The 17,814-nt window shown below is 44.9% G+C and overlaps 1 protein-coding gene across 1 annotated transcript; it reads right to left on the reverse strand.

Moving 5' to 3' along the window:
* Nucleotides 1-1,339: 1,339 nt before the first annotated feature.
* LOC132320905 (E3 ubiquitin-protein ligase TRIM36-like) lies at nucleotides 1,340-14,345 on the reverse strand. Its single transcript, XM_059834542.1, has 10 exons — nucleotides 14,319-14,345; nucleotides 13,022-13,251; nucleotides 9,442-9,763; nucleotides 7,841-7,987; nucleotides 6,653-6,748; nucleotides 5,459-5,712; nucleotides 4,673-4,797; nucleotides 3,831-4,124; nucleotides 3,230-3,527; nucleotides 1,340-1,694 (listed from the first exon to the last, which is right to left on the reverse strand). Exons 1-10 carry the CDS (start codon nucleotides 14,343-14,345, stop codon nucleotides 1,340-1,342), a joined length of 2,148 nt encoding a protein of 715 aa, XP_059690525.1.
* Nucleotides 14,346-17,814: the final 3,469 nt, after the last annotated feature.

A 17,814-nucleotide genomic window follows, 5' to 3' on the forward strand; every position in this document is an offset into this window, starting at 1 on the left:
CTCCAGGGAAGACTTCATTGCAGCCTTTCAATATATAAAGAGGGCTTAAACAGAAAGAGGGAGATTTAGATTAGATAGAAGGAAGAAATTTCTAATGGTGAGGGTGGTGAGACCCTGGAACAGCTTGCCCAGAGACGCTGTGGCTGTCCCATCCCTGGAAATGTTCAAGGTTATGTTGGACAGGGCTTTGAGCAACCTGATCTAGCGAAAGATGTCCCTGCCCGTGGCAGGGGGATTGGACTAGATGATCTTTACAGGTCCCTTCCAAACCAAACCATTCTGTGGTTCTATGATTCTACGCAAAACTACTATGTGATACAGTTTTTAAAAGGAGAGGAACAGAAATTTGAGGTGAGACATCCTTTAAGGCAGAAATCGGGTCTCAAAACTTAATCAGTGCATTTTTAACATTCTTACTAAAAAAACCAAGCTGCTACTAGATCCAAAAATTAACTTATAGAAACAAGTATTAAAAGAAATACCTGATGTTTTTTTAAAAGTTCACATATTATTACTCATGTCAGTAACTCATATGCTTTTGCCTAAATACCAGGTACAATTACTCACACATGCAAACACTTCTGATTTTGGACTCTAAAGTAAGTCTGATGTTTAAGGTAGAATTGCACTTTATATATTTTTATATAGCCTATAGTAAAAGCCTGGAAGAGTCAAGAAACTTACCATTATGCCACCAACTACACGACACCAGGTGTCAGAATTAGAGTTTTAGCTTACCGTCACATTAAAGGTATATGACATGCAATCAGATTCTAGTTTACCCTCCTCTTTCCAAATAAAACCTAAACGTTCAGCTGCAGTTCTGATTTCTCCCTGCTTTATACTGTATTTTTGCAAATGTTATTTCGTGCTGAAGGGCCCAACCCCTGGTGCTCAGGGGTTAATTGGAAAGCATTTGACCCCTCAGAGGCATTCAGGCAGATTTCTTGAAAGGAGAATGGCAATCACACGCTGTCAGCTTTGATTTCATTAAATGCAAAACTGACTATGTAAGGATTTACGTTACACAAAAGGTAGATTTCTACCCCCGAAGAGTAATTTTGGTTGCTAGTCAAACTTCTTCCCTGCTTCCCCCTGGGAAGAAAGTCTGTGGAGAAAAGCATTGCACAGATCACAAGAAAGGCAGGAGAGTTCCTGGAAGAACATTTCCCACTAGTGTGGGACGTGTCTGAACCGTTTGTTTAAAAAAAGCATGACCCAGAGGCTTGTAAGCAACATGTGGACAGAATGTAATTAATCAGGAGTGAAAACTAAGGTAGAATTCTTCTGCTCTCTCTCGTCTTCCACCTCAGAACAGCAATGGGAAGAGATCACTGCACTAGATGTCGTCGTGGTACTCCCCGTACTTTGCTGTGACAGGTTCCTCAAGATGAACTGCTGCACCACCCATTAAGGCAAATGCTGGGTACATTATGCCAGAGCAGTCCACCTCGCACTCATAAAGGCATTTCATACGGCCTGCGTCGTAGAACCCCACCTTGCCTTTGTCACAGTCGAGGCAGATGCCCAAGCACGATGGCAGGGGAAGGATTCTGCTCGCTGGATCCTTGGGGGCAGCAGGTGTTGTGGGGATAAAGAACTTCTTCATGCCTAAAGTGACCAGTGTGAAAGGCTGTGGTGAGTCAAAGAAGGCATCTTCACTCCCACTGTCATGACCACTGTCTTGCTCGTATCTGGAACAGAAAAACAACCATTTGCTTTTGTCAAATTCTGAAGGGGGATCAGTGATGTGAACTGGAGAAAACATTTTTGTAAGACAAGAAACACCACATGGTCACCTGCAACACCTTGTGGGGTAAAAATATACCTAAGCCAGGAGGGAAGACGCATTTAGTAGGTGGAGAACACTCACTTGGGCCACTTCAGACAATAAATAACAGCTAAACGCTAACGAGGACAAGACCACTGAAGGCTTTACTAAGGAGCGGATGTATCTAAATGTACTCATGCTAGGTAATCATTAATGAACCTACAGGTATAGCAAATTAGTTAACTTGAAAAGTAATTTAGCGACTATGACTAATGATTACAGACAAGGTATGTTTAACTTCATTTACATAATGTTAAATGACACGAGTAAATACATTTAACATTACTGTTGTCCTATGAGTTTTCCTCACCACTGCTGTATTACATTGTCTTTAAAATTCACAACACAAAAAGTAGTGGTTTAAGTTTTTGGTTTGGTGGTTTGGTTTTTTTTAAAGCGCTCTGCCTGGAGGTTTCCATGAACCCCTGTTTCCCAGCTGGTTACTGGGGAAAGTTTGTGGCCAGATTTGTTCAGTCTACATGCTTTTGCCCCCTACTTCTGTCACCAGATGAAGACACACTGGAGAAGCACACATTCTTCTGTGCCGACAATCCCTAGCTAGGTTTGCATTTTTGGGATGTCTGGGGGGAGATTGGATTTGTGTCAGCCAAAGTTTTCCAGGTATTTGTGTGGATAAGGAAAAAGAAATCAGGAAATCAGGATCTAATTTCTCACTTTGCAAAAAGCCTCCGTCTGGCTTTAAGCAGCTCAAGACACAGGCGTTCTTACACTTTCAGTATGTTACACAGGAGGAAGCTGATACATTTTTTACATTCCTGAAAAAGTTAAAGAGTCCTCAGGAGATAGCTTCCCAGCCTGCAGTTCCTAGACACATCCAGGCTTACTACAACCATACTTCAGAGCTGAAATCTTTTTATTGGTTTGTCCACTGTACTTTGGCTTGGGATCAGTAGCACTCCAGTACCATATGCAAGTGTATAGCCTGGGATAAACCAGTGACTTGGAATCCACCGTGACGCAAGCTACAGCAAAGATACACAGATACACACAGTGAACATTGTACCTCTGAATGGCTGCCAAACCTAGTATGCTAAGGAAATTAAGGCAGAGTCTTACTATTGACAATTAAACATTGCTTCAATCTTGCAAGTGATGCTTTTTTTTTACCTTCTTGCTTTAACTGGCACATCTTGACATCTATAGGAACCTCCTTTCTTTCCCAAAAAGAATGAAAATAGGACTCTGGATAATTACAACACCTTTCTGCTAATAGCAGGGGATGAACAGGACAACCTGCTTACAGCATATCCTTCAAGCTACTTTCCACTAGTTAGGTTCACCTTGTGTACTAATTGCGACCAGACTCACTCTTAACTTATTTTTTAAAAAGCCATCTCCTTATATAAAACATGTATTGAGCAAGAGTCTGCAATTTACCTTGGGCTGGTCACATCATGGGTATTATGGAACAATTTCTGTATCTGGTTGCTAGAAACAACTCCCACTTTCACCAGGTATGAATAGGCTTCCACACGAAAAGCCCAGACGTGCTTCCCTTTGGCAATCCCGGTGTCGCCAATGATGTAATCCAGGGTTGTGTAGCATCCGACCTGCATGCGCTCAGATCCCAGCAGTAGAGGAAATCCAGCCCTGCTTTCCACAGAGGTTCTTCCTGGGTTTAGCAGGAGACGTTCACTGTTGTACCCACATTTGTCATCAAAAAGAAAACTGAAAACTGAAAAACAGTATCCAAAAAAATTTCCTCTTAGTTAAGTATTTGGCCTTCTGTGCTTATAAACTACATTTTAAGTCATGCTGGCATCAGAATTTCTCACTTTTAAAGGCTACCGGGAACGTCATGCAAGCTAAAACGGTCTCAGCACGCCACCTACTTAACCTGTTTGTTAACAGTGCTTCTAAACATTTACGCAACCGGTAACAGTAGAGTAGAAGTCTGGGAACTACTGGAAACCACCTACAGCTCTTAACACCGACAGACACAGATTCAACACCTTGTGGACAGAAGAAAACCCAATACCTGGAGCTGGAGGCGTATGCAAAATAACTTCTCGGCTCCAAGGGCTACAGATGGACCCTTTATATCCTCGAACTCTAAAGGCATAGGAGCTGTCATCATCAAGATCAGATATTACTTTGCTCTTGCTGCAAACTTTGATCTCCTGCCACGTCGCACTCTCCTCTTCTCCATTAAGCTTACGATACTCAAGAACATAGATATCAGCTGAGTCTGTCTTCCCAGGGCATTCCCAGCTGATCAGAGCTTTGTTGTACATTCTGCTCTGCTCTTCATTGATTTCTGGTATTTCTAGACCTGGAATGCCAGAGATTCAGGAGAAAAAAACCCTCAAATTTAGATAGATGTTGTTTTAGAATTAACCATACAAGCCCTTTGTTGAGTGGCTATAGCACTTGGGGGGGGTGGGGGCAGAAATCTGACTCAATCAGTTAAAGAGTACAGATGAGGATGGTTCCATTCATGCACTTACATAAATCCCTTACTTTCTGTTTTTACTTCGAAAGTTGTATTATTTATTTTTGCTGGCAGCTAAAAAAGCATCTAAAAGCCTATTCTTTTCTGTCATGTTAACAAAAAGCTTCTAGGAAGACCTAGTATTACTTAACTACAATGTTTTGGAAGCCAATGTAAACTGGTACTGAATGCAACGGCATCTTAGCTTCTTTTTCAAAGCTGAAGCTAGCATTGCTGCCAGGTAATGCCTTGTGGATCACAGAGACAGAAGGGACAATGCAAGTCACAAGACTGAGTTCTGCAGCTGCAGCCCTGCATAAGTTTTGCCTCTTTCCAGAGAAGCCCTTCAAGTCGTAACTTGAGAAAGACCTGATGCTCTCGCAATTTACCATTGGAATGGAAGGACAAGTCACCAAGGATCTCTTCTTGCTTAGCTATGTCCACCACAAAGTCTTCAAAAGTAGTTTCAGCCGCTGGCCTGAAGCTCTTCAGAGATTCAGTAGCTTTTTGGATTCTGAAAGCACAGAAGCAAAGGGATGGCAGAACAGAGAAAAGGGAATTCACATGTGTGCATTCCTTAAACTAAAAATGCTAGGTTTTGCTTTATAAAAAGTGCTGTTTTCATGTACTTACTGATGTCTCCCAGAAATTTCTGTCTCTCTAGACAGAATTCAAATGCAAAATTTAAGGTCTTTTGTACAGCAGTGTAAAGGTATCAGTGTAAAGATAATGAAGAGGTAATCGTTCAGCTGGTAGAGCATTTTAACAATTTGGGGCATTATGTTCAAAGAACAAAACAGATGTGAAGCGCTAATGGAGAACAGCTATTAAGATCAAAGACTTTAAAGCCAGAAGAGACCTGTTAGATTAACTTGCAAATACCCGATACAATCTCTGAGCAAAGGAATGTGTCAGTGAGCTGAATGGGCTACCCTTCCAGTGCAGTCCTACTGAACAAGGCCACGTGTTGTCACAGGACAGAGCCCCTCCTGACTGCTGTTTCTTAATGCACACTGTAATGTAGCAATTTCTACTGAACGGTACTGGGACCATCTCTGAGCCTTTGCAATACAAGGTACTGCATTCAGTACTTTGCTAGCAGGTGTCAAAAGAATATGACTGACCAGACATCCTGGAACAGTATCTGTACTTCAAACAGAAGATAATTAAGATACCTGTCATGAAGCTGTTTTGCTGTTTGAACAAAACAAGATGGATCAGTTTCTTTAAGCACCTCTTGAGCATATCCTACAAGGCCATTATCTTCCAGGAGCCCTTGATATTCCTCTGCTTGCGTTTGCAATTTTTCCAGCCTTAAATTCTTAGAAGTTTCAATTGCCCTAAGAGCTGCGGACTTCTTCTCTTCTAGGACATGAGATAATTTCTCAAAGCTCTGAGATGCTTCTTCTTTAGCTCGTTCACTGTTGCACTAGGAGGGAACAAAAGACATTTTAGACAGATTCCACAGCACTGTGGCTGTGTACAGAAACATACCTCAAGTTGTTCAAGGTATCACAGCAATCTAGTCATCCATTTGACAGACAAGACTAATGAGCTTTGTTATGCCCATCAGCACTGAAAATGTGATCAGCACTGCACCCAAGCTAGTGAGCGTTTACTGGATCAACACAGAGAACGAAGAGCAGGAAAGTATTCCTCTGATTATGTCTTGAGTTACGCATAGCACGTGTCTAAACAGCTCATGGAAAAGCACTGTAAAAACAGGTCAGTTTCTGAAGTCTTCATGCCCAAGAGCTAGGTGCTCCTCCACCTTCCCCAACCACACTGCGACGGGGGTCCAGCCCAGCTTCTCACATATGCCCTCAGAACTGTAGGGTCACCTCTAACTAGTGCCCTGGATAAAAGGAACTACAAAGCACAGAGACAATCTTTATCAAGATACAGGCAGGGCCAGGAGCTCCTGCAATTTCTGCCATTGTGTTTTTCAGCTTGTACGTGAGCTCCCAGCTCTGACTCTTCTGCAGGGAGATTTTACTCTTCATTCTGACTTTATTGCAACATCCTCAAGGCGGCAAACAGCCAGTGTAAATTGTGAAGCACCGTTAATACACAAGAGCTGTAAGTCTAACCCACCTCTCTTTGATTAAGGCATCAAACAAGCTTTCTTTCAATTAAATTTACAGCAGCACCCAAAACTTAACTTCCCTCTGTATGTTGCCCATATTTCCAACGCTGTCAGGATTAGGTCTTACCATTTGTGATTCAGGACTAACACAAACTGTTCAGAAATTGTTTTACTGGCTAACTGAAAAAAGCCAAAGGATTTGAAACACTTCAGTGAAAACAGTTTGAGTCTCTGCTGTGTCCCTGCAAGGGCTATCCCCAGACAACACGGAAGACACTCTTACCTCTGTTTCTTTCAGCAGCAGATCCAGCTGTGTGATGTGAGCTTTCACCTGGCTCTCCTTACTGATGAGGTACTCAATATCTTTTGAAAGCTTCTCCTGTTAAAACAACACAGCGAGCTAGCAGAAGAAGGGTATCCCACCCAAACCGACAACCAGCACAGGCAGGTCATCCAGCTAGCACTCGCTTTATCTAGTTACAAGGACAACAGCCTGCCACCAGTTATGAGCAGCAACCCTGCGGAGAATTGCTCAGTGACCCGCAATGACTGCACAGGGACATCAGGCCACTGATGTGGGCAGGACTGGGGGCACAGCCTCTAAGGACAAGAGGTAACAGCCTCTAAGGACAAGAGGTAACAGCCTCAGCTGGCTCAGTCTTCCCCAGCCACAAGTGCCACCTTCTCTTAGGCTAGGAACATGAGGCTTCAGGACGTTACTAAAACTTACAGAAAAGCCACGTTAGTTATTAACTCATTTGTAGTAAGATTTGCTAGAAGAATGAGTGGTTCAAAGCATGAACTTAGGAGTGTCTCTGCATTTCCTGACTTGCAAGAGTTAACAGCTGTACAGGAAAAGCCTTGCAAACAGGCAAGGAGGCCAAAGAGCACAAGGCAGGCTGGTCTGGTCTTCCCCCCCTCCGCCCCCTTTTTTTTTTTCTTGTGAGCAAGAGAGGAAGAGAAGGAAGAAGAGGAGGTAGAAGCAATCATTCTTTAACAACAAAGCAATGTTTGCAAGTCTTCCCTGTTGTACTGCGAATTAACAGCTATGCAACTTCAGAAACATACAAGGTCCCAACAGATACTTCCAATGCAAATTTTTCAGGAGTGCTTCTGAAGTATCAGCTAATCCAAGCCACAAGGACACTTACCTGAAAAAAGCTAGATTGTAAAGTATAAACTGCTTAAACCTTTTGCATTGGTCAGTACTGCTATACAGTTGGCTAAAACAAGGTGGAAGGACTTTTAAGAGGTTATGTTTCAAGCCTCATAGAAAATACAGTTTCTCAGAAGTGCGCTATGTCACACTAATATAGATATTAACAGATGTTGCACAACAGCATGCCTCATGACTGGTTCAGTGTCCTCTAAACACACATCCTGGCTTCCTGCCACAGGGAGTTTGCCCTTACACCAGAAGCTCAGTACTTTTCCCCTTCTTAAGGCCAGGTCCAACAATATTTACTTTTACCTTAAGGGTTTTGTAGGCAGTTCTCATGGTTGTTACTCTATGGTTTCCATGACATCCACCCAGTTTACAAAGATGACAAACAGGCCTTCTGCAGATTTCACAGTACATGTTTACCCTCTCCATTTCATGTTCTGGACACATCAAAATCTGAAAAAAAAAGAGAGCAGAGAGAATGCAGGTGTACTTCCAAAAACTGAGGTGCTCAACAAACCATCAAAACACTAAATCACCCCACAGCAGCATCTGATTTCATCAGTGGATTTTTTATATTCAGTTTATCTTCCACCTTTTATATTTGTCTATGCCAGTGAAAGCCAGCAGATGAACACACACAGTTTCACGAGGTTCACAGTGAGTAAACCTGTAGCGATGTCTGTGTACACATCATGTAGCCTCCATACTGCAATCAACCATTTTGCTAATCCCTGAAGTTGTTTGCGTGCCTCAAGCTCCCTACACTCCTGTTCAGAGCTGTAAATGCAATATATAACACAGCCACGCTGCCAAATTTAACTGTGTCCATGCCAGCATCTCTTGAAACAACTACGAACTGTCTTAAGGCAGGAGTTGACATAATACTGTAATGATTTAAATTTAAGCTAGACTCTGATCAGCCACATAGCCATTGCTCTTGGAGCAACAGATGAAATGCAGCCACACCACCAGTCACAGTCATTTTAAAGAGAAAAGGCTCCAGTGTTTCATTTTTTCTGTCTGACTCCAATTACAAGTTGTTCATGCTGAGCGTTAATTCCAGTACCAGCTTAAACAGCATTGCGAAAAAGCTGGTGTTTGCTAAAAGTAATCTTTCAAAAATTGAACACGTTGAAGTAACTGCTCGAAGAGGCAAAAAAAGTGCTGCTCAACTCCAAGCTCAAGCAACAGATAAAACCGTCTAAAAGGGGGTGGGTGGGTGTGGGTGGGTGTGCTTGTGCACATGTGTGCGTGTGTGTTTTAAAAAAAAAGAAATGCTTTGCCTCATTCCAGAGCACTGAAAGACATTTGGGTCCATCTACTCCATGTTACCAAAGAGAAGCTCTTGAGAAAGCTTTTCAGTGTCATGTCAAGGAGGAGAACAGGACATCAGTGCCAACAGTCAAGCTTTAAAAGCATCATCTTTTAACACACGCACACACATACAAGAAAGGACAGGAAAGGGCTCAAAAATAGAAGTGAGTAGCATAAATACGGACACACTAAGCTAAAATTGCAAACCATCTCTGAAACCAACTCTCAAGCCCCAAATGTTATCTTAGTCTATGGTGAAAAGCCCAAAGACACCAGTCTCGCTAGCACCTTGGTACATAAGACTGTCATTCAGCAGAATATGCAATAAGCTATCCCATTGTCATTGACTGCTGGATTCGGGGGGAGGTGCGAGGAGGGAAGGAAACTTTCAGGAAAATCATCTGTGCAGGCAGACATGTTCAAAACTGCAGTCATGCTGTCAGCAAGAACAAAAGCTTATGGTTCACTCAATGAATAACAGCAATAGTCAAAAAAGGAATAACGGTCCCAAAAAGCAACTACCATTGCACAGATATGTCTGAAGCTATATGCAAATGCTGCAACCCAAATTCTGTAAGATACGGTATACTTACCTTGGGTCTGAAGTTGGTGGTTGGTCCTACATGTTTATGTTGGGCTTTCACAGTTCCCCAAGGATGGTGTATTTTGAAACATTCGTTGCAATAGCTTGCCCTGCAGTCCATGCAGCTCTTTGTGGACTCTTGAGCTGGAGGTTTGCAGAAATCGCACATAATAGCAATGGCTGCCCTGGCTGCCTGTCTGTATCTTTCCACAATGGTTTCCAAAGTAAAGTTGCGAAATAAGCCATTGATGCCACGTTCTCCGAGATCAGTATCCCGCTGGCAACCCGGACAAGGAAACAGACTCGATCTAGGAGTCAGTGAATTACGTTTTCTGCCTGTGTAGACACCAAATCCTGGTTTAGGAGGAGTGTAAACAGAAGAGGTTTAGATTTTAAAGGGAGAAGCACAGGAATTTATGAACCAATTTCAAACTATCGTAGCACATCATCCAAACCAGTACAATACCAATTCATATGCACTCTGCCAAGCCAAAGAGAATACATTTGCCATGACAAGGTAGTGTAATGTCTGAGTTCAGGGGGCATTACAAACTACTACTCTAAAACTTAATTCTACGGTAAGGTTAATTTAGCTATTCCAATCCTATCTTCTTCGTCTAGTTTTGCATGCACTCAAGCCGCAGCCTTTCAAAAGACTAAACACAAAACCTTCCGGAAACCAGTTGGTTTTAGGCTAACTGGCTGCCCACATAGAGAGCAACAGCTTCGTAACACGCTGAAGTGTAAGATGTCTATTCCCAGAGTGAGACTGGTTATTCCCAGACAAATATAGCCAACTTGGAGCTCCCTGAAGTTTGCTTTGGCCGAGTCAGACTTATCTGGCTTACCCCAAGAGGCATCATAAAAATATAAAGAGGAAAACAAGAGAACTAGATATCACCAGTACGAAATCTCAGCCAAATCATTCAGTCCAAATACGTAGAGGCTGACTTGGCCCTTGCTGAACGGCCTTGATAAAGGAGGGCTGCTAAGTAAGCCCCGCACACCAAAGGGGATGCTGAGACGGTTATGTCTGAGAGATTCCTCTACCTTGAACTGGGGAACCACAGATCTGCATGGTTACACAAGGGTACAGCTTATCTCTTTTCATTTCAAAAGGGGACAGTAGAGAAGCTGCACTCCTATGAAACAGCTATGCACAAATTTCCCCTCTTCTCCAAAATAAAGTGATCCAAGGCTCAAGTAAAGTCGCAAGCCTAGGGATTCTTTGGAGCCTGTTCCAGGGGATGGCTCACACAGACCCAAAAACTATTTACAGGGTAACATTCTTGAGGCTATCAAACAGAGAGTGCATCCCCATGTCTCACTCATGAACCCACAGGGCATAACTGTCAAAATTAGTCCTTTATGTATTACTGAAGCAGGTTAAGCCAGTGTTTAGGCTTAACATGTATCCTCTCAGCCTCCCCTTACAAAGAAATAAAAAACCATTCTCTCGAGCTGGAGCATGGTTTTAAGATCCCCTTGAGATGACTGCATGTTGGTGTAACTAATTTGTAAATAGAGGTATGACTTCAAGCTGAATTCTTAGTGTTGAAATTGGTTCTTCTTCAGAAAGTGAAATTTGGTCCCATCTGTATTTAGTGAGGATCTTCCCATCAGAAATGTTGATGCTTCATTTCTTTTTGAAGTGTCCTTTGATGCTATCCAAAAGACACTTGCCTTGTGTCACTCTTCTGTGGGTGCTTCACCCAACAATCCAAAACCTCCCTACCTCTCACGCCCTTTCCAGTCTCTTTAAAAAAACAAACCAACACTCCTGTAAGAAACTAGTTCCTTTAAAAATCTTCAAAATGTACCCCATGGTAGTTATGCATCACTATCAGCTAAGAAGCCACAACCAGAGCATGAATAAATGTCAGTCTCAAACTCGGCTGGTCTCATGCTTTTCTGTAGGTTCTGAGCAGAACAGCTAGACTGCATTAACAGAACAGTATGGGTGACATCTAGTAGCATCTAAATGTCAGGTTCCCAAGGGAGCTCTGCCTCCTCTGTGCACAGCGTGGACGGTGCCACAGCACTGCCTGCGCACCCCATCATGCTAGATCACTATTTCTACTGCCCGACAGAGAGCAAGCTGGAGGGCAGCTTTCCACGGAAGATTAAGGATTACCTCCTTACTTACACTGCTGAAAGCAGCATGGGGGGCCTGGTCCCCACGCACAGCCTGTCTGATACTGCCACACTTGGCAAGCCACAGTTCTCACAAGGAGGTCAGGTCACCCACGGTGCGCCCACCACTCCTTAGGCACCCAACCTGGTGCCCTGATGTCCACGTTGTAAAACCACGTAGTGGACAGCTGCAGCGGAAACCGGTGACCGCTTCAGTCCATGCATACAATGCCGTGACAGAACATCATGCTTACTGAGGAAAAAAGGGACTAGACTTGGATTTGGGAGATGGCAGTCACCAGCGGGCTCTCTTCATTCAAACTTCACATAACGCTGCAGGTAGAGAGAGCTGAGAAAGCAGCTGAAATGTATGCAGAGCTAAACAGTGATTGTGGGGCTGTGCACCCCATATCCAGAAAACAGGACTGTAATGAAGACAACTAGTTATTTCGTTTGGGGATTCCCTCAAATGATGCAAGCCTCAACCTGCCAAGCTACAGCAAACACAGCATTTGCTTATCAAACTGATCCTGAAAGAGTACCAGTACTAACAACTCAAGAGTTGTTTAAAAGAAGTGGGTGAAATAAAATATTTGAGCTTTGAAAACTGGGAAGGGGATGATGAACGTTAGTAACATACGAAATACAAGACACAGCTTTAGGGTTTGTCTTGTGGGCGACTCTTCCAGATCACTGCGGACTGCGGTTTTAAAGTGGACAGTTACGTCAGAAGGAAGCCTAAAAGCCAAGATGAGGTTTCTTTCAAGAAGTACTTTCGATGTATCTGTGTAAAAGAACAACTCATCTGTGGATTACACAACAGCTGTAAGAATCTTTCTAGTGTGACATCACAAAGAGCATGAGGAGTGCTCCTTAAAGCTTCCAGAGCAGACCACACTGGAAGAGGCGGTTAGCGCAGTCTTCTTACAGTCATCTGTCTCCCAATTCTGCAACCGTGCAATAACCATCATCTATGGAAAATGATTTATTGTAAGCGTAATGAATTGGGTAGGACAAAACCATCATTTGCAAAGTCTGCAGAGGCTCAGAAGGAAGTCGAACTACTCAATTTAGGCTGGCCGAAACCTGAGAGAACCACCTCAACAGTACCGCTGACAGGCAATAAAACTGCTGAAATCTACACCTCAACATCAACGCTATTGAACATGATGCTACTGCATCTCAATGTAACTGAAATACAGGAATAAACAAATACAATGGTTACAAAGATTTACAGGACGCCACAAAGACTGATCTATTATATATGAAATAGAGTGCACCGTCCTTAAAAATATTCCCATTGTTCTTGCCACAGAATGAACAAGACTCGCACTATCCCTAAGTCATCTCTTTAACTGCATCAGGAGTACCGGGAAGACATTTTACCAATGCAGACGCAATTCGGCTCAAGTCAGTCGAACACATAAAATAAGGAAAACACGCAAAAATTCCGATACGTACCTGATCTACTAATCCTGTCCATGCTAGAAGAAGAGATTTGAATTCGAGGGCTACTCTGATTAGAGGATTCAGAGCCTCCATCAGCGAAAGAGTCTTCAAATGCAGAGAGTATTTCTTTCACACATTTGTGACAGACATTGTGCTGGCAAGGAAGGATCAGTGGATGGGTAAATAATTCCTTGCATGCTGGGCAGATGAGCTCTCTTTCGATACCCTTAATGGTAACCTTCATGACAGAAAGAGGGAAAAACAAGTGTAAGTGCAGAAAACGTGAGCCAGCAAGACTTACTGCACAGCTGTATGTCTGTATGTCACAAAAGCCCAGCTCTCTAGAATAATCGTTCTATTCTAGAATCGCACATTCTAGCTGGTTTGAGGCATTCTGCTGGTTAACGCTGCAAACAAATCTCAATTAACATTTATGAAAGCACTGACAACATTCCTTTCAACTGAAATGAACACCGCCACTAGGCAAACTCGGTTCATCTTTAGGTCATGTCTGCCTTGCAGGGGAGGAAAGGAGAGGAGGGGAGTAGTCTTAATTCCACTCAAGGACCTAGTGAAACGAAAGCAACCATACTTCTTAACAATAGGAATCCATATGTTTAACTCAGCTCGCTCGCTCGCTTTTCAAGAAGGGGGGGTGGGGGAGGGAGAAAAAAGAAATTAAGTGTCAGACTGGTTAAACAACAGGCTTTCCCGCCGTGTAATCCACATTTAAGCACTGGAACTGCCTTGACTTCGTTAGGCTAATAGTTCCAGTCCGGAACATTATCTGTTTGTTTATTTATTTCCTGCACAAAGAGCCGCCCGTGGATCTGCGCAGCTCTTCAGTAATTTAAGGACCCCACAGCCATCTGGCACTGCGCTCCGAGGCCGGAGTATCTGCCGGGAGAGCCAACGGCAACCGAAACCCAGCGAAGCATCAAGTGGCGGGCGCGGGCACCGGCTGCCCAGCGCCCGCTCGTCCCCTCTCGGGTGGGTTTTCACCGTCCAGCCCGCCGCCAGACCAGACCGACTTTATTTATGCGCCTCCAGGAGCGGTTCCCCCGCCAGCACCGAGCCCCGTCTGAAGATCTAGGGGCCAGCCCTGCCCGCCGCCCCAGCACCTCGGGCTGCCGCCGGTGCCGCTCCCAGCCGGGCAGGGACGAGGCTGCCGGCGCACACTGCGGGGGGCAAACACCCCCCAATCCACCGCCCCCCCCCGCCCCCCCCGCAGCACAGGGCGCAACAGCGGAGGGGACGACAAACCCCGACCCGGCGGCCGCGTCCCCAGGCTCCCCCTGCGCTCACCGGGCTCTCCGGCCGATCGCCCTCCATCCCCGCGCCTCCTCCGCCCGCCGGCTCAGCAGCAGCGGCTGCCAGCCCGGCAGGGCGCCGTCAGGCCGGTCGGGAGGCGGCCGAGGGGCCGGGGGGGGAGCGCCGTCCGCTGGGCAGGGCCAACGGTGGCGCCCAGCGCACAATGGCGAGTGGGCGCGGCACCGGGCACCAGGTCCCCACCGTCCCCACCGCCCCCCGCGGCTCTCCGGTCCCGGCAGGAAACCGGCGTCTTTTCTTATTATGCTTTTTTTTTCTGTCGCCAAGTGGCACCGGAGGCGTCGCCCACGCCAGCGGCGGGGAGTATTGAGTACCTTCGCGCTCAAACCCCTGCCATTAATAACCTCCCGTGGTAGCAGATGTCACCCAGGTGTGTGTCGGTCCCTGGGGACAGTAACATCACGACACACTGGGCATGGGAAAGCGAGCTGGACCGGGGCATGTTAGGGGCGTAGTAGGCACGCACCGGGCGGCTTTCGCGGCAGCCAGGACGGAATAAGAGGGGAGGAAGCAGTTATGCTCCTCTGCACCCCCTACCCTCCCCTTACAGAGTGTTCCCATTGGAAAAGGTGCAGCCAACACCCTTTTCACTGCCAGCCACAACAAACGAAATACTTTCACATCTCCAGCTTCTTCAGGTTTTGGCAAGGGTGCAGATGCAACTGTTGCAGACACAGTGGTGTCTGTAGTTAACGTAGCACTAGGCTACCTTGGGTCTGAAGTTGGTGGTTGGTCCTACATGTTTATGTTGGGCTTTCACAGTTCCCCAAGGATGGTGTATTTTGAAACATTCGTTGCAATAGCTTGCCCTGCAGTCCATGCAGCTCTTTGTGGACTCTTGAGCTGGAGGTTTGCAGAAATCGCACATAATAGCAATGGCTGCCCTGGCTGCCTGTCTGTATCTTTCCACAATGGTTTCCAAAGTAAAGTTGCGAAATAAGCCATTGATGCCACGTTCTCCGAGATCAGTATCCCGCTGGCAACCCGGACAAGGAAACAGACTCGATCTAGGAGTCAGTGAATTACGTTTTCTGCCTGTGTAGACACCAAATCCTGATTTAGGAGGAGTGTAAACAGAAGAGGTTTAGATTTTAAAGGGAGAAGCACAGGAATTTATGAACCAATTTCAAACTATCGTAGCACATCATCCAAACCAGTACAATACCAATTCATATGCACTCTGCCAAGCCAAAGAGAATACATTTGCCATGACAAGGTAGTGTAATGTCTGAGTTCAGGGGGCATTACAAACTACTACTCTAAAACTTAATTCTACGGTAAGGTTAATTTAGCTATTCCAATCCTATCTTCTTCGTCTAGTTTTGCATGCACTCAAGCCGCAGCCTTTCAAAAGACTAAACACAAAACCTTCCGGAAACCAGTTGGTTTTAGGCTAACTGGCTGCCCACATAGAGAGCAACAGCTTCGTAACACGCTGAAGTGTAAGATGTCTATTCCCAGAGTGAGACTGGTTATTCCCAGACAAATATAGCCAACTTGGAGCTCCCTGAAGTTTGCTTTGGCCGAGTCAGACTTATCTGGCTTACCCCAAGAGGCATCATAAAAATATAAAGAGGAAAACAAGAGAACTAGATATCACCAGTACGAAATCTCAGCCAAATCATTCAGTCCAAATACGTAGAGGCTGACTTGGCCCTTGCTGAACGGCCTTGATAAAGGAGGGCTGCTAAGTAAGCCCCGCACACCAAAGGGGATGCTGAGACGGTTATGTCTGAGAGATTCCTCTACCTTGAACTGGGGAACCACAGATCTGCATGGTTACACAAGGGTACAGCTTATCTCTTTTCATTTCAAAAGGGGACAGTAGAGAAGCTGCACTCCTATGAAACAGCTATGCACAAATTTCCCCTCTTCTCCAAAATAAAGTGATCCAAGGCTCAAGTAAAGTCGCAAGCCTAGGGATTCTTTGGAGCCTGTTCCAGGGGATGGCTCACACAGACCCAAAAACTATTTACAGGGTAACATTCTTGAGGCTATCAAACAGAGAGTGCATCCCCATGTCTCACTCATGAACCCACAGGGCATAACTGTCAAAATTAGTCCTTTATGTATTACTGAAGCAGGTTAAGCCAGTGTTTAGGCTTAACATGTATCCTCTCAGCCTCCCCTTACAAAGAAATAAAAAACCATTCTCTCGAGCTGGAGCATGGTTTTAAGATCCCCTTGAGATGACTGCATGTTGGTGTAACTAATTTGTAAATAGAGGTATGACTTCAAGCTGAATTCTTAGTGTTGAAATTGGTTCTTCTTCAGAAAGTGAAATTTGGTCCCATCTGTATTTAGTGAGGATCTTCCCATCAGAAATGTTGATGCTTCATTTCTTTTTGAAGTGTCCTTTGATGCTATCCAAAAGACACTTGCCTTGTGTCACTCTTCTGTGGGTGCTTCACCCAACAATCCAAAACCTCCCTACCTCTCACGCCCTTTCCAGTCTCTTTAAAAAAACAAACCAACACTCCTGTAAGAAACTAGTTCCTTTAAAAATCTTCAAAATGTACCCCATGGTAGTTATGCATCACTATCAGCTAAGAAGCCACAACCAGAGCATGAATAAATGTCAGTCTCAAACTCGGCTGGTCTCATGCTTTTCTGTAGGTTCTGAGCAGAACAGCTAGACTGCATTAACAGAACAGTATGGGTGACATCTAGTAGCATCTAAATGTCAGGTTCCCAAGGGAGCTCTGCCTCCTCTGTGCACAGCGTGGACGGTGCCACAGCACTGCCTGCGCACCCCATCATGCTAGATCACTATTTCTACTGCCCGACAGAGAGCAAGCTGGAGGGCAGCTTTCCACGGAAGATTAAGGATTACCTCCTTACTTACACTGCTGAAAGCAGCATGGGGGGCCTGGTCCCCACGCACAGCCTGTCTGATACTGCCACACTTGGCAAGCCACAGTTCTCACAAGGAGGTCAGGTCACCCACGGTGCGCCCACCACTCCTTAGGCACCCAACCTGGTGCCCTGATGTCCACGTTGTAAAACCACGTAGTGGACAGCTGCAGCGGAAACCGGTGACCGCTTCAGTCCATGCATACAATGCCGTGACAGAACATCATGCTTACTGAGGAAAAAAGGGACTAGACTTGGATTTGGGAGATGGCAGTCACCAGCGGGCTCTCTTCATTCAAACTTCACATAACGCTGCAGGTAGAGAGAGCTGAGAAAGCAGCTGAAATGTATGCAGAGCTAAACAGTGATTGTGGGGCTGTGCACCCCATATCCAGAAAACAGGACTGTAATGAAGACAACTAGTTATTTCGTTTGGGGATTCCCTCAAATGATGCAAGCCTCAACCTGCCAAGCTACAGCAAACACAGCATTTGCTTATCAAACTGATCCTGAAAGAGTACCAGTACTAACAACTCAAGAGTTGTTTAAAAGAAGTGGGTGAAATAAAATATTTGAGCTTTGAAAACTGGGAAGGGGATGATGAACGTTAGTAACATAC

The sequence above is a fragment of the Gavia stellata genome, unplaced genomic scaffold, assembly GCF_030936135.1.
Source record: "Gavia stellata isolate bGavSte3 unplaced genomic scaffold, bGavSte3.hap2 HAP2_SCAFFOLD_34, whole genome shotgun sequence".
Classification (NCBI taxonomy): Eukaryota; Metazoa; Chordata; class Aves; order Gaviiformes; family Gaviidae; genus Gavia; species Gavia stellata.

Excerpts from the sequence above, each read along its gene's own strand:
- LOC132320905 (XM_059834542.1), bottom strand. The coding sequence starts at position 14,345 with ATGGAGGGCGATCGGCCGGAGAGCCCG. Across the intron at positions 13,252-14,318 it reads GCGATCGGCCGGAGAGCCCG|GTTACCATTAAGGGTATCGA; the intron begins GTGAGCGCAGGG and ends TCTGTCATGAAG. Across the intron at positions 4,125-4,672 it reads CTTGTCCTTCCATTCCAATG|GTCTAGAAATACCAGAAATC; the intron begins GTAAATTGCGAG and ends CTGGCATTCCAG.